The sequence below is a fragment of the Mus caroli genome, unplaced genomic scaffold (genome assembly GCF_978045245.1).
Source record: "Mus caroli unplaced genomic scaffold, Mus_caroli_1 scaffold_6, whole genome shotgun sequence".
Lineage (NCBI taxonomy): Eukaryota > Metazoa > Chordata > Mammalia > Rodentia > Muridae > Mus > Mus caroli.
The window spans coordinates 23,519,660-23,533,376 of NW_028227261.1; the positions used below are offsets into that span (position 1 = coordinate 23,519,660).

General features: G+C 44.7%; 1 protein-coding gene across 2 annotated transcripts; it reads left to right on the top strand.

Moving 5' to 3' along the window:
- Positions 1-696: 696 nt before the first annotated feature.
- Positions 697-13,423, top strand: Pdik1l (PDLIM1 interacting kinase 1 like). 2 transcript variants are annotated; one of them, XM_029476638.2, is made up of 3 exons: positions 697-779; positions 3,842-4,143; positions 9,358-13,423. In XM_029476638.2, the coding sequence occupies exons 2-3, from the start codon at positions 3,859-3,861 to the stop codon at positions 10,096-10,098; spliced, it is 1,026 nt and encodes a 341-aa protein (XP_029332498.1). In that variant the 5' UTR covers positions 697-779; positions 3,842-3,858; the 3' UTR covers positions 10,099-13,423. The 2 variants fall into 2 exon arrangements, with proteins under 2 accessions (XP_029332498.1, XP_021016436.1); XM_021160777.3 differs by lacking the exon at positions 697-779 and adding an exon at positions 1,133-1,245.
- Positions 13,424-13,717: the final 294 nt, after the last annotated feature.

The window sequence follows — 13,717 nt, forward strand, 5'->3', positions numbered from 1 at the left end:
TGGTTCAGATTATATAGAAAGTTGCCCAGACCCCAAATATTAGTTTCATAAGCAGAAGACAAAGGAAGATGATCCTGGAGGCACTGAGATGCTTAGGGGGCAATGAAGGCAGGATCAACCTTATTAACAAGCAGTAGGTACAGAATAATAAAGAAAAGAATGGACGTTTCTGGTAGATGCTTACTGAATCTGTGTAACTAACGACGGGCCTGCCACTTGGTCCTGGTCTCCAAGTTACTGTCACCGTGATGGTAGATCTCAGGGCAACTCAGGGTTATGACTGACAGCTGTTGGGGGTATTTGAAAGGCTTTGTGCACGTATTTGAAGAACTCCGGGGGACTGCAGTTCTAGCCGGCAATCCTAGTCCTAGGCGACCAGTTTTGTGTCTGTACACCGCCTACGTGGGTCCCAACTCCGGTTCAGGCCAGCTTGGCTGGGCGCCTCAGCCAGGTAGGCCACACCCTCTCTCTCTCACCCGGCAGGACGCCCCGATCCTCAAGGCCGGGAACAATGAGGTTCCGGCTTCTTTAAGGGAGATACCACCGCGCCGGTGGGGCAGGGGACAGCATCCTCCCAGATGATCGCACCCGGGCCCGCGTCGCTGCCTGGGCCATTGTGCCACCCGCAAACACAGCTCGGTGCCTCGGAACGTAGGTGCAGCCAGCCTCCCAGCACTGGCCGCGCCTCCCCACGAACCCGCCGCCCAGTCCCGCCACCAGCGAGGAAGATGCACCGGGCATCCGGCCCCAGCGAACCGCGCGCTCCAGCCCGCCGCTCGGTAGGTCTGAAGAGGGCGGGCAGCGTAGCCCGCCACGGGGCACGAGCATCACCGGCTCGGGCCAGCGGCCGCAGCTTCCCTGGGGTCCCGGAACGCGCCCCCCGCTGCGGCTGAGGGCGACCGTCCCCTGCCGCCACCCCTGCAGGGCAGCATTGGTCCGCTCTGCAGCGCGCACACCGCTGGAGACGCTCGGCTGTGCGCCGCGCCAGGGCAGCGGCGGAGCGCAATGGCCAGAGCCCGCCGAGGAGAGGCGAGCGCTCGCCCGGCAGCAGGCGGCGCTCGGCTTGCGCACGCGCGCTACGGCAAGCCGGAGGGGGCGGGGCCCGGCGTGAGGGGGTGTGTCCGCGCACCACGGGGGCGCGCGCCGGCTTCTGACTGGAGGCCGCCGCGGCCGAGGGCGCGAGCTGCGCGATAATGGCGGCCTGCAGAGCTCATGAGAGGGAGAAGCGGCGGCGGCTGCCCTGAGGTAAACCTGGCCCTTCGCCGTGCCACGGATGCCCCGCAGTCAGAACCGGCCTCCCTGCATGTGTCTCTGTCCCCAGCAGGCCTGTCACGGACCTCTCAGCGGAGTCATCCCCGGGAAGGCCCGGTGCTGCGCCGGCCACCGGCCGGGGACTGCGGCCTCCGTTCCCGCCCGGGCCACTCCCGGAGTCCGGTTCCCTAGGCTGCAGCCGCCAGGAGTTGAAGCGACTGCGAGGCCCGCTCAGGGGCCACGGGAGGGTCCCTCGGGGTTTCCAGGGACGGCCGCCCGGAGTGAGCTTGCTGCTTGGCCAGTGAGCGCGCCTCGGCGACAGAGCGAGCACCGCTGGCCTCACTTGTCCCCGTCCCCGGCACCAGCAGGTGCATGTCCAAGCCGCCGGTGCCCAGCCCGGGAGGGAGCATGGCAGGCAGGCAGGCAGGCAGGAGGGTCCGAGACGTGCCATCGTAAGGCGCTCGGGTTCTCGGAGGATGCTTCAGCAGGGCGTCTCTCCAGCCAGGACCCCAAGGATTTGATAGACACCGTCCTTTCTTGTGCAAGGAAGGCGTTCTTCCCTCGGGGGGACTCTGGCAAGTGGGAGAGGACAGGGGATCGCTGCAGAGAAAAGAGTCACTTGGAAGTGCCTAGTAACCGGGCATCAGCACAGAGCAGGACAGACTGTCCCGCCCCGTGACAGGAAACCTGACATTGGGGAATCCAGGAAGAAATTGAAGGGTAGGCGACCAATACAAGGAAGTAGCTCAGGGCAAACGTCAGGGACAGTCATTTTCTTTTAAATCTGGCCAATGAACTTAAAGTAGTCGTTCCGGGAGTCTCGGGTTCCCGGGACAGTCACTTTGTTTACCTAGTTGTGCAATGTCAATACAATCTTAGTCTTCCTGGCCGGCGAAGACAGTGACAGTGGGCGAGGGAGCATACTGCAGACTCTCCACTCAAAAGAACATTTCTCTGTGGGGCCTGTGCTCCAGCTTGCCTTTAAATGATTTCTCAGGGTCGAGCGCCAAAGGACTTTGTCAGAGGATTCCCTTTGATGTATAGGATGCTCCCCCTTTAGCCAGAAAAGACCTAGAATTAAATAACTATGCTAAACAACAATAAAAAGGTAGTCGACTTACTTCATTTTGAGGGAACCGTTCTGCAAAAACTTTATTTGTGCCCATTTTGTAAGAAACAAATAACTAAGCATGCTGGTGCAGGTCTATAACCCTATTTTTAGGAAGGTGGAAGCAGGAGAGTAGAGTCATCCCCTGCTATATAGTAAGTTCAGGGGTAGCCTGAGCTACCTGAGACACTGTTGCAAACAAAACGTAAGTCAGTGATCTTGACCATTTTTGGTCCAAAAACCAAAGTCAGGGGTTTGCATTTCTAAGTGTGAGGGATTTTTGTGTTTCACTGCTTTTGTTTGTGTGTTTTCTTCTCAAGACAGGGTCTCTCTGTAGCCCTGGGTATCCTGGAACTCCCTCTGTAGATCAGGCTGGCCTTGAACTCAGAGATCCGCCTTCCTCTGCCTCCTACACGATGAGATTAAAGGTGTGAGCCACCACCTCTTGATAAAATTTCAAATTTCAGGTATATATATATTTTTAATAATGACATTTTCAAGCAGTTAAGGATTAAATGAACTTAATATAAAGTAGCCAGGTTTGGCTACTTCACACACTTGTAATACCAGAGACCAAGGTAGCCAAGGCTATTGAGGTGGCTCAGTGGGTAAAGTTATGTTCTGCCAAGCCAGATAACATGAGCTCAGTTTCTGGAACCACATGGTAGAAGGAGAGAACTGACTCTCACATACTGCCCTCTGACTTACACAAAGCTACACACAGATATGTAAAATATATAATAAAATCTTAAAAGACGTGAAAGCCGTCTTGAGCTACATATTCACAAGAACCTGTCTTAAAAAAACAAGACTGGAAGCAAGGCATGGTGACACAAATCTTTAATCCCAGCACTGGGGAAGCAGAGACAGGCTTATCTCTGAGTTGGAGGCCAGCCAGGGTTTCATAGTGAGATCTTGTTCAAAAAAAAGGAGTGGGTGGGTGGAGCCTGGAGAGAGAGTTCAGTGGGTAGAACATTTGTTGAGTAAGTCTGGGGAACTGAATTTGGATCCCTAGAACCCATGTGAAGGTAGATGTGCCTTCCTGTGGGGAGATGGGTGGCAGAGACAGAGTGTCCAAAGTTCACAGGCCACTACCCTGGCATATGCTGTAGCAGTGACAGGAGAGCCAAGGTTTTCTCCTAATGAGTGTGCCATGGCATGGGCACTTACACACAAGTCAGGGGTGATGGTACTGTAACCATGGCTTCCAAAGCCGGCATAATTCATACATCAAGCTCCAAGCCAGGGAAACTTAGCAAGACCCTGTCTCAAAGACAAAAACTTTAAAAATTAAAGTTCTTGAAATAGTTCATGATGCGTGGTAAGTGCTATTACCTTTATTTTTGTTGATAGGTTGGTCCAAAGCATAGCTGATTACCTTCTGAGTACCACAGAAAGTGAAACAGATGGGTAAAGCATGCGTAAGAATGCAAGCCAATAGGGCCACTTGATTTCAACAGAGCACTTTGTTGATTTTTCCAGAAACCTCGACCTTGAAGATGGTGAGTAGCCAGCCAAAGTACGATCTAATACGGGAGGTAGGCCGAGGTAGTTACGGTGTTGTGTATGAAGCAGTCATCAGAAAGACCTCTGCGAGAGTAGCCGTGAAGAAAATCCGATGCCACGCGCCTGAAAATGTTGAACTAGCTCTTCGAGAGTTCTGGGCACTAAGCAGTATCAAGAGCCAACACCCAAATGTGATTCACTTGGAAGAGTGCATCCTACAGAAAGATGGGATGGTGCAAAAGATGTCCCACGGCTCTAATTCTTCCCTTTATTTACAGGTATGTGTCACTACATAGGAAATGGACATAATAGTGGTCAGCAAGAGAAACCAAAGTGCCAGATGAGCTTTGGTTTCCTAAGAGGCAGGTGTTCTATGGCTAAGTGTACGTAAAGGTCTGTAGAGGAAGGAGGTGTCTGCTTTAAACTTGTGCTGCACATACCTCAAAGTAAAGCAAGCCACCTGCTATGCCTGGTACTTAACCAGTCTGCATAGCAATAGAACAAGATGAGAACTAGAGGAGGTTTGAGACCAGCATCTAAGGTCAGTTCCTGGAAACCAGTTATTTTGAAAATAAACTCAGAAGACAAGGAAAAAATAGCATAATCAGTAATATTCACACCCATGGTAACTGGATTTCCCTAAGTCACAGGTCTAAAAATAATAAGCTTTAGATGAGTAAATTGCTACATGCCGATAGTCCTAGTACTTGGAAGGTAAAGGCAGGGGGCTGGAGAGTTCAAGGCCAGACTCACCTGTATATTGACTTTAAGACATTCCTAGGCTGAATCCTGAGCTCCAGGACAGAAGCTGTCCGCTGTCCTCTGACCTCCACACTTGCATTGTGGCATGCATACATGTAAGCATTCACACACACACACACATTTATAAACACATATATAAAGAAAGTAAATATAATTTAACAATTAAAATATAGTAACAACAAAAAAAAAAAAACCAACGATGTTTAGGGTGGTAAAAGGCTCAGGGGGTAAAGGAGTTGTTGCCAGGGCTGATGACCCAAGTTCAGGCCTCAGGTCCCTCATGGTAGAAAGAGGACTTGGACACCTGAGAAGTTGTTCTCATACCTCCATGAGTGTTTCGTAGTTCCCCCTACACACAAAACAAAATAATTTTAGAAATTTAGAAGCTAATTTATAGTATTTACTTTTCTAAAAGTACTTAGGTTGCCATGATAAAAATATTGGAAATATTTCTGTCTTTTTTTCCTTTTTCGCCAGTGCTAGAGATGGAGCCTAGGGTTTGGGGTGTCCTACCTAAACTCCATTCCCTTCCTTTAAGCCGTAGAGACTAAGGCGCACAACCCCTTCAGGTGGAGAAGTACAGATACGAACACATTTGACACAGTACCAGGCCCACATCTAGTGGCAACATAATAGTAATTGGGTTTTATCTAGTTTAAGACATGAAGTACCAGACTAAAGTGATTTCTGGACTTAAGTTGCCTCTTTAGTGAATCAATTTTACCCTATAAAGCCTTAGGTACGTGTGTTTGATTCATGACACTTTCTGTTGTCAGAATGTCTTGAAATAAATAACCTGACTTTTCTAGTAGCTCTCTGTTCATATGTGGTTCCTTTCTGCCTTCCATGACCTCGTACAAGTCAGAGAGGAGGCTGACGCTAGTTTGGTATATAAGAACTCGGAAATAGGTACCTGTGTTGAAACTAAGTAAGCCTGATTTTTCTTTATCTATTCATTTATTTTTGAGACAGAGTCTCACTGTGTAGACTTGGCTAACCTGTGACTTACTATGTAGGCTAGACTGACCTTACACTTACAGAGATCCACCTGCTTCTGCCTCTGCTGGGATTAAAACCATACACTACCATACACCCAGCAAATTGACCATATATTTATCAATAGAATTGTATCAAAACAGTATAGTAAAATCAATAAACAAATCTGTAACATAATCAGAGAGTCCCTATGCATGGCCTTTATTCATAAATTTTCATTTTTTATGTTTTCCTTGTTCTCAGTTGGAATCACTGAACCAGGTCCTAAAAACCCCATCCGAGAGAAAATGTAAAACAGTTACTAAGGCCTAACTTCATGCATCGGGACTTTTCACCCTCCAGTCTGTCTATGTCAGACAAATGACAGACACAGATGGTATAGGAACATATAATAGAGAATCTGATACATCTCAGGGCTGAAGAATTATGAGCTGCTGGACATGCTGCACACATAGTGTAATCCTGACACAGAAGACGAGAGAAGTCCATGACGTCAGGGCCAGGCTGGGCTACAGACAGACTCTGGGTACAGAGTGAGAGCCTATCTAGGGGCTTAAGAAAGAAGGATTATCAACTATTTAAAACTTACAGAGTCTAGCAAGCATTATCCAGATACGTGGGTGAAGACTATATATTTCCCTTCTTGCAAGCCAGTATCGTATACACCACCTTCTAAGCCATTGTCTGAGTACTGGTATTTTGCCTTATACAAAGCTATTTATTAAGTTTATATTTTAGGGTAAACACAGAAAAACTAAAGTCAGGAATAGCACACCTGTGTTTCAGGCTCTCTGCACTGGCACACCATACAGCAAGGAGGTTCCTGCAGGCCGTCACCATTGCTGCCCTCTGCTGGGGGAAGCAGATGGAAGCCGTTCTTGGCTTTTTCCAGAATATCCACCGAAGTAGTAATAGTGATTAGTAAGTGTAACGACTGTAACGTAAACTTACCAGTTGCTCGTTCTCAACAGCTTCACTCCAGTCTTCCCCTTTTGTTCTTTTTAGACACCACATAAAAATATAATTTAAAAGCTATATACCTCTATATTTTAGTATGTTCATGAAGTGATGAGCTAGGTGGTTAGAAAACTCAGCTTTATCGACATATATAGAAAATGTCAGCCAGTTGGGCACTTTCCAAAATACAGCTACAAAGGTGGCATTTTGAAGTACTGAAAAAAGAAAAAAAAAAAAATGTTTTTTTTAAATTTAGGCCCCACTCGCTCCAGTCAGCCCCACTCGCTCCTGCCCAAAGATTTTTTTATTATTATAAATAAGTAAACTGTAGCTGTCTTCAGACACACCAGAAGAGGGCGTCAGATCTTATTATGGATGGTTGTGAGCCACCATGTGGTTTCTGGGATTTGAACTCGGGACCTTTGGAAGAGCAGTCAGTGCTCTTAACTGCTGAGCCATCTTTTCAGCCCTGAAAAAAATTTTAATGCATATATAAAAACACAGATGAAATAAAATATTCTTGAGGTTTTCAGTTAAAGCTGGAGACTAGGGCTTGACTGGCAGAGCAGGCCAGAGCAGGGCTTCCCAAGCCTTCCACTCAGGCCCTCTCACCAGAAAAACATGCACAACCCTGGGTGTGTAAAACATCAACAAATCAAACATGCTGATACTGAGTCATAAATAATGTCACTTTAGAGCAATCCTTTGGTATAAATATGATTTTACCTTTTATTAAAGTAGAAAGCAAACAGTACACTACTGAAGTGAATGTCCCTGTTTATTTCTACATAGAGGTAAATCTTGGACTGACAAGATAGCGCTGTGGGCAGAGGCACTCACATGCAGACCTGACAACTTGCCTTCTATCCTTAGGTCCCACAGAGTGGCAGGAGAGTTATCCTCTGACACAATTAAACTCGTTTTTTAAAAAGAGAATTTGGCTTGGATATTTGTCACTTCAGGGTATAGAGCATCTTTAGCACTTTCCACAGTTGATTTGTAGTTTATAAAAATCAGTGGTGAGAACAGTGCTAACATAACTATATTAGTACAAAATGGTAGACATATGTTTAAGGCAGAGTCAGAAATTGTTGGAAATTCTGTCCTAACAGTTTCCAGTGAGCCTCTTGCCTCTGTTTCTGTAGTGCTAGGATCACAGGTATGTGCCACCACACCTGCCTTCAAATAGCAAGTTTTCCTTTTTGTTTCTTTTGTTTTGTTTTGTTTTGTTTTGTTTTGTTTTGTTTTGTTTTGTTTTTCAAGACAGGATTTCTCTGTGTAGCCCTGGCTGTCCTGGAACTCACTCTGTAGACCAGGCTGGCTTCGAATTCAGAGATCCGCCTGCCTCTGCCTCCCAACTGCTGGGATTAAAGGTGTGCGCCACCACTGCCCGGCCAAATAGCAATTTTATTTATTTATTTATTTATTTAAAAATATTTATTTATTATATGTAAGTACACTGTAACTGTCTTCAGACACTCCAGAAGTTGTCATCAGATCCCATTACAGATGGCTGTGAGCCACCATGAGGTTGCTGGGATTTAACTCAGGACCTCTGGAAGAGCAGTCAGTGCTCTTAACCACTGAGCCATCTCTCCAGCCCCAAAAAGCAATTTTTAACCTCTGTTTTTCTTTCTCTCTCCCTGAGACAATCTCACTGTATAACCAAGGCTGGCCTTAAATCTGAGATTGCTTGAGCTAGGTGTAGTGACACACAGACCTGTAATTCCAGCACTGGACATGGAAGCAGGAGGCCAGCCATGAACTACACAATGAGTTTGAGGCCGTTGTGAACTACTTGAGACCCTGTCTCAGAAGAAAAGAAGAAAAAAAAATGGTACCTAACTTAGGCGTTAAACCGTAATAACCCACTGGTGAATTACTATGGTTATTTGCTTGCTGATGAATGACAGTAGAAAGATATCAGAAGTCTTTGTTCCCCAACCAAACCATTACGTTGCTGTAAGAACAGGCAACTTTGTAAATGTAGTAAATATACAGTTTGGTTTTGAGTTAATTTTTGGTAGCTAAACATTCACTAAACTTTTTACTATTGCCAATTTTTTGTGACCTCTACATTCAGTTTAAGAAACCTTTGCCTGAAAAAACAAAAAACAAACAAAAAGGCTGGGCGGTGGTGGCGCACGCCTTTAATCCCAGCACTCCGGAGGCAGAGGCAGGAGGATTTCTGAGTTCGAGGCCAGCCTGGTCTACAAAGTGAGTGTCAGGACAGCCAGGGCTACACAGAGAAACCCTGTCTTGGAAAAAAAAAAAAAAAAAGAAAGAAACCTTTGCCTGGCAGCAATCTGCAGATTGACCTAACGTTTTCCTTCTTTCTTTTTAGTATATTTTAAAAAGACTTATAGCTAGTGGTGGTGGTGGTGCAAGTCTTAAATCCTTGCACTTGGGAGTCAGAGGAAGGAAGATCTCTGTGTTCAAGCCAACCTGGTCTACAAAGCAAGTTCCAGGACAGCCGGGGCTATACCTGTCTAAATCCCTGTCTCAAAAAATAAAACAAAACAAAAACATGAACAAATAAAAAAGACTTACTAATTTTTAATTATGTTGGGGGAGGGGTATGTGTCAGTGCAGGTGCCTTTAGAAGCCAGGAAACTGGGGCGATAGTGCAGGCAGTTGTGAGCCACAACCATGCTTGTTGAGGACCTGAGCTGCAGTCCTCTGTGAGAGCAGTAAATTCAGAACTGCTGGACTGTATCTCCATCCCTTTCAACCTCTGTGCATCTTACAGCTACTACCCTTCTCCCCACCCTTCACAGCTTGTAGAGACTTCATTAAAAGGAGAAATTGCCTTTGATCCCAGAAGCGCCTATTACTTGTGGTTTGTGATGGATTTTTGTGACGGAGGAGATATGAATGAGTACCTGTTGTCCAGGAAACCCAATCGAAAGACTAACACCAGCTTCATGCTTCAGCTCAGCAGTGCTCTGGCCTTCTTGCACAAAAACCAGATAATCCACCGAGACCTGAAGCCTGATAACATCCTCATTTCTCAGAGCAGGATGGATACCAGTGACTTGGAACCCACACTCAAAGTGGCTGATTTTGGCCTAAGTAAAGTTTGCTCAGCATCTGGGCAGAACCCAGAAGAACCTGTCAGTGTAAACAAATGTTTCCTTTCCACGGCATGTGGGACGGACTTCTACATGGCTCCCGAAGTGTGGGAAGGACACTACACTGCCAAAGCTGACATTTTTGCTCTGGGAATTATCATCTGGGCAATGCTGGAGAGGATCACCTTCATAGACACAGAGACAAAGAAGGAGCTCTTGGGGAGTTACGTAAAGCAGGGGACTGAAATTGTGCCTGTTGGGGAGGCACTTCTGGAAAACCCCAAAATGGAACTTCTCATCCCTGTGAAGAAAAAGTCTATGAATGGGCGAATGAAACAACTGATAAAGGAAATGCTGGCCGCAAACCCTCAGGATCGCCCGGATGCTTTTGAACTAGAACTCAGATTAGTCCAAATTGCATTTAAAGACAGCAGCTGGGAGACGTGACCTACTGCTTGCAAGCACCTTAGACGGTGCTGCTTCAGAGTCAATGGAAATACATCACACGGCCGAAAAGAAGACGGAAGTTAGACTCCACTTTCTAAGGGTTTAGGTTTTATTGTGGGGTAGTTTTTTTTCTCTCATTTTTCTTAATCCACGCAGGCCATTTTATTGTATGTTTTGAATGTGTATTACCAATGTGGCTGTAAAAAAATTTTATTTAATGATCATTGGTAAAAGGTTGACAGAAAAAAAATTCTCTTAGGAGCCAAGCAGAGAAGAAAGTCCCATTTTCTAGAAATATCTTTAAGTATTTTAGACATTCCTTGTCAGTATTAGGCATTTCCATGGAAGAAGGGGTTTGCATGCTGGTAATGCAGCCTTCGAAGCTTTGTAAAGGAAACATATATGTATATATTTATGTATATGTAAGTATGTGAATGTGTGCATTTTGCATTCCACATGACGAAAATGCCACGTCTGTTTAAATTATTTGATACAGGTTTGGGTTTTTGAGATTTGCTGATGAAATTGGTGATAAAGACCACACAAACCACCCCTCATCTTCGTCCCTACTCCTTCTGCTACTGGAAACATACTAAGGGTATTTTTGTTGTTGTTGTTTTCCCAGTATACATCTCTTTTTAAAGGCATCATTTTGGAGGGTCAGAATGGCTGACGAACCATAACTGAAGCTAAGCAGGTGTAAGCCGCAGGGTGCGTAAGAGCTCTGCAGGGCCTGTAGCTCTTCCAGTTGAATCAGTCATGGAGTCTCACGGCTCACGCCTACCTTCAGGTGGCTGAGCATTTGTTTGAGTAATTAAACCACTGCACTGGGCCATGCAGGCGCTTGAGCATCTGTTGTAACCTGAGGACGTATTCTGTTCTGAAAACATTGCGTTACACAACTGTAATACTTGACTATTAATTTTGAGTTTTAAGACTTTTTCTAAATCTCAGCATAAAAGTTGAAGAAACCAAATGAGCTCACCCTGGAGTTGCTGGCCCTGGTGTGGCTTCCTGTTGGATCACTGGAGTCTCTGTCACTTTGACAGTGATGCTGTTTTCTCTTGTCTCATGTGATGCAGTAATGGGACTGGTAATCACTGTCACAAATACTGGTCGCTCTCTTCCAAAGTGAGAGACGATGCAAATGGATAAAATTCTAGGCCCTTAACTGCTTTTCAAGTAGAAAAGTTGTCGTTTTCATATGGTCACCTGGCATCTGTCAGAAAGCAAGAGACTCAACTCCTGAAGAGAAATTCTAACTGCATGGTTGCCTCCAGATTGTTCTTGCTAATCCAGGAACATCAAGGAAAAAATTCTTTCTGAATTAGAAGCTACCATTATATCTAGGTGAGGCTTTATAAGGCACTAGCTGCCCACCTCCGGTGCTGGGGTAGAACCTTGGGCCTTAGGTGTGAGGGAAGTAGTCTACCACTGACCCCACGGGGATCTTTTTAAGCGTTAAGATGCAAAAGGCAGTAGACTATCAGGATATTGCCGTTATCAGCAACTCTCCTTGTCCCCTCAGTGCTTGAACCGCCATACCTTCACATTAGGTCTGACTGTAGTTCAGTGAAGAGCGCTTGCCTGGCATGTACAAGGCTCTGGATTCAATCCCTGCCATCACAAAATCAACAGATCAATTAGTGTGTTCAGAAGGTGATAAAAGATAAACCTCACAAAAAAAAAATGAAATATGTAAAACTCCTAGACTGAATTAATCTGGAAGTGTAAAAACATGAACCGAAAGGCTTTAGTTTAAAAAAAAAAAAATCTTATCAAATGAAAAAGTCACATCACTTAATATCACTTACAGACTTAACTAAAAGAATTCTTTCAGAAATAAGAGGTAGAAATGTCCTGGATCGTCATGGTAATTGACCCTGTGGATCACCAAGTTGACACAGATCTGACCAGTGGGTTAAGTTACAAGAAATTAGAAAAAGTCTCATGATAATGGATCACCATTGACTTGGCTCCCATCAGATTGATATGTGATGTGTGCCAACAGTTCTCGGCTCTACCAATACCTGTGCACTTGAAGCCGTGGTGTCCTGAGCACAGAGCTTTTGATCCTGCCTCCTTGAAAATAATGAGTAATTGTCTTTTGTTTTCGTTGGTGCTGGGATCATACCCAGGGCCTTGCTTGTGCTACACAAAGGTGTTAGCACTGAGCTAAATGTCTAGCCCCAGTTATAATTTATTTTGAAAGATTTGTATCTGTGAATTAGAATTCGTTATTAGCGGTAAGGGTGTGAGGTGATCAGGAAATTTCTTCAGAACGTTAAGTCCTTGTCTTCTGAAATAGCTTGTGATATCAACAAAAGGACAGGGATTTGTCTTTGTTCGTTCAGTCAGGGGTATTTATTAAGTACCTACTGTGTGCTCAGCACGTAAGCTGAGTTGATACGACAACCATTTAAGATTTGCAGTTGTGGGGCTGGAGAGAGGACTCTACCAATGAGAGGACTTGATGCTCTTGCACAGAACTGGAGTTCCGTTCCCAGCACCCGTGTTGAGTGGCTCACAGCCACCTAACTCCAGCTCCCAGGGACCTAATACCCTCTTCTTGCTTCCATGTGCACTTGCGCATGCACACACATGCACACACAATTTAAAGAATAAAGACAAAACATTTTTTAAAAATGGCATTTAGCCATGCACTTTCTTCAGACACGTATAAGAAATAAAAGATGAGTAATACTTGGGAATTTTGGATAATTGCTAAAGGAAAAAATGCAATCAAGAAATTGTGCACAGTGCCTTGCCCATAATAGGTACTCAATAAACAGTTATCCCTCATAGTCTGTTGCCATGGTTTCTAGTGTTTTATGAAATTTGTCTTAATTGAAAAAAAAAAGACCAAATATTTCCACTAAAGCTTCTAGGCAGCTGTGTCCAGTCACTGTAGGGTTGTACAGTTAGTTCCTAGGCTATTCATTTGCACCTGTTGTCACGTAGAAACATGGGGTTCTGTAGATTCTTGGTGCTAAGGGATACTTTGTCATTCTGATGAAGTAAGTGTTAAGTGTCAGAAAAATAGCACAGAATAGTTCTTTCTGCAGGTCTGGGTTTTTGTTTTTAATTGTAAAATGTTACCAATCAAACTATTGTAGCAGCTACAAAATAATTCACCAGCATGACAAAATAGTCAAAAAAAAAAAAAAAAAAAAGATGTCATCAGCACATCAGAAAAGAAGGCAACTTTAAAACGTTTCTTTTAAAATTGTCAAATATATTTTATGAAGAATTTATAAAGGGGGAAAGTATTGTAATTTATTGTTCATGAGGTTTTTGTTTTTGTTTTTTTTTTAATAAAGTGAATTTCAACAAAAAAACCTTGAAAGTTCTCTCGCTACTTTGAGTTGTACAGTTCTCTAAGTGATGATTGTGAAGTGACCTACATCCTGGAAAAGTATTTACACTTGTAGAGTAAATCATGCTCTCCTAGAAGCGGTTGCCAAGGACCATGATTGGATTACAAGACTGTATATCATTTCAAGTTCTCCCCAACCGTAATGCTATCTGGCTATTTTTGCTTTTTATGAGAAGTATGTATTGTTTAAGATTCTTGTTTCGCAGGGCATGGTGGTGCACGCCTTTAATCCCAGCACTTGGG

Coding starts and splice junctions, on each gene's coding strand:
- Pdik1l (XM_029476638.2), top strand. CDS start 3,859: ATGGTGAGTAGCCAGCCAAAGTACGATCTAATACGGGAGGTAGGCCGA. Junction 4,144..9,357: donor ATTCTTCCCTTTATTTACAG/GTATGTGTCACT, acceptor CACCCTTCACAG/CTTGTAGAGACTTCATTAAA.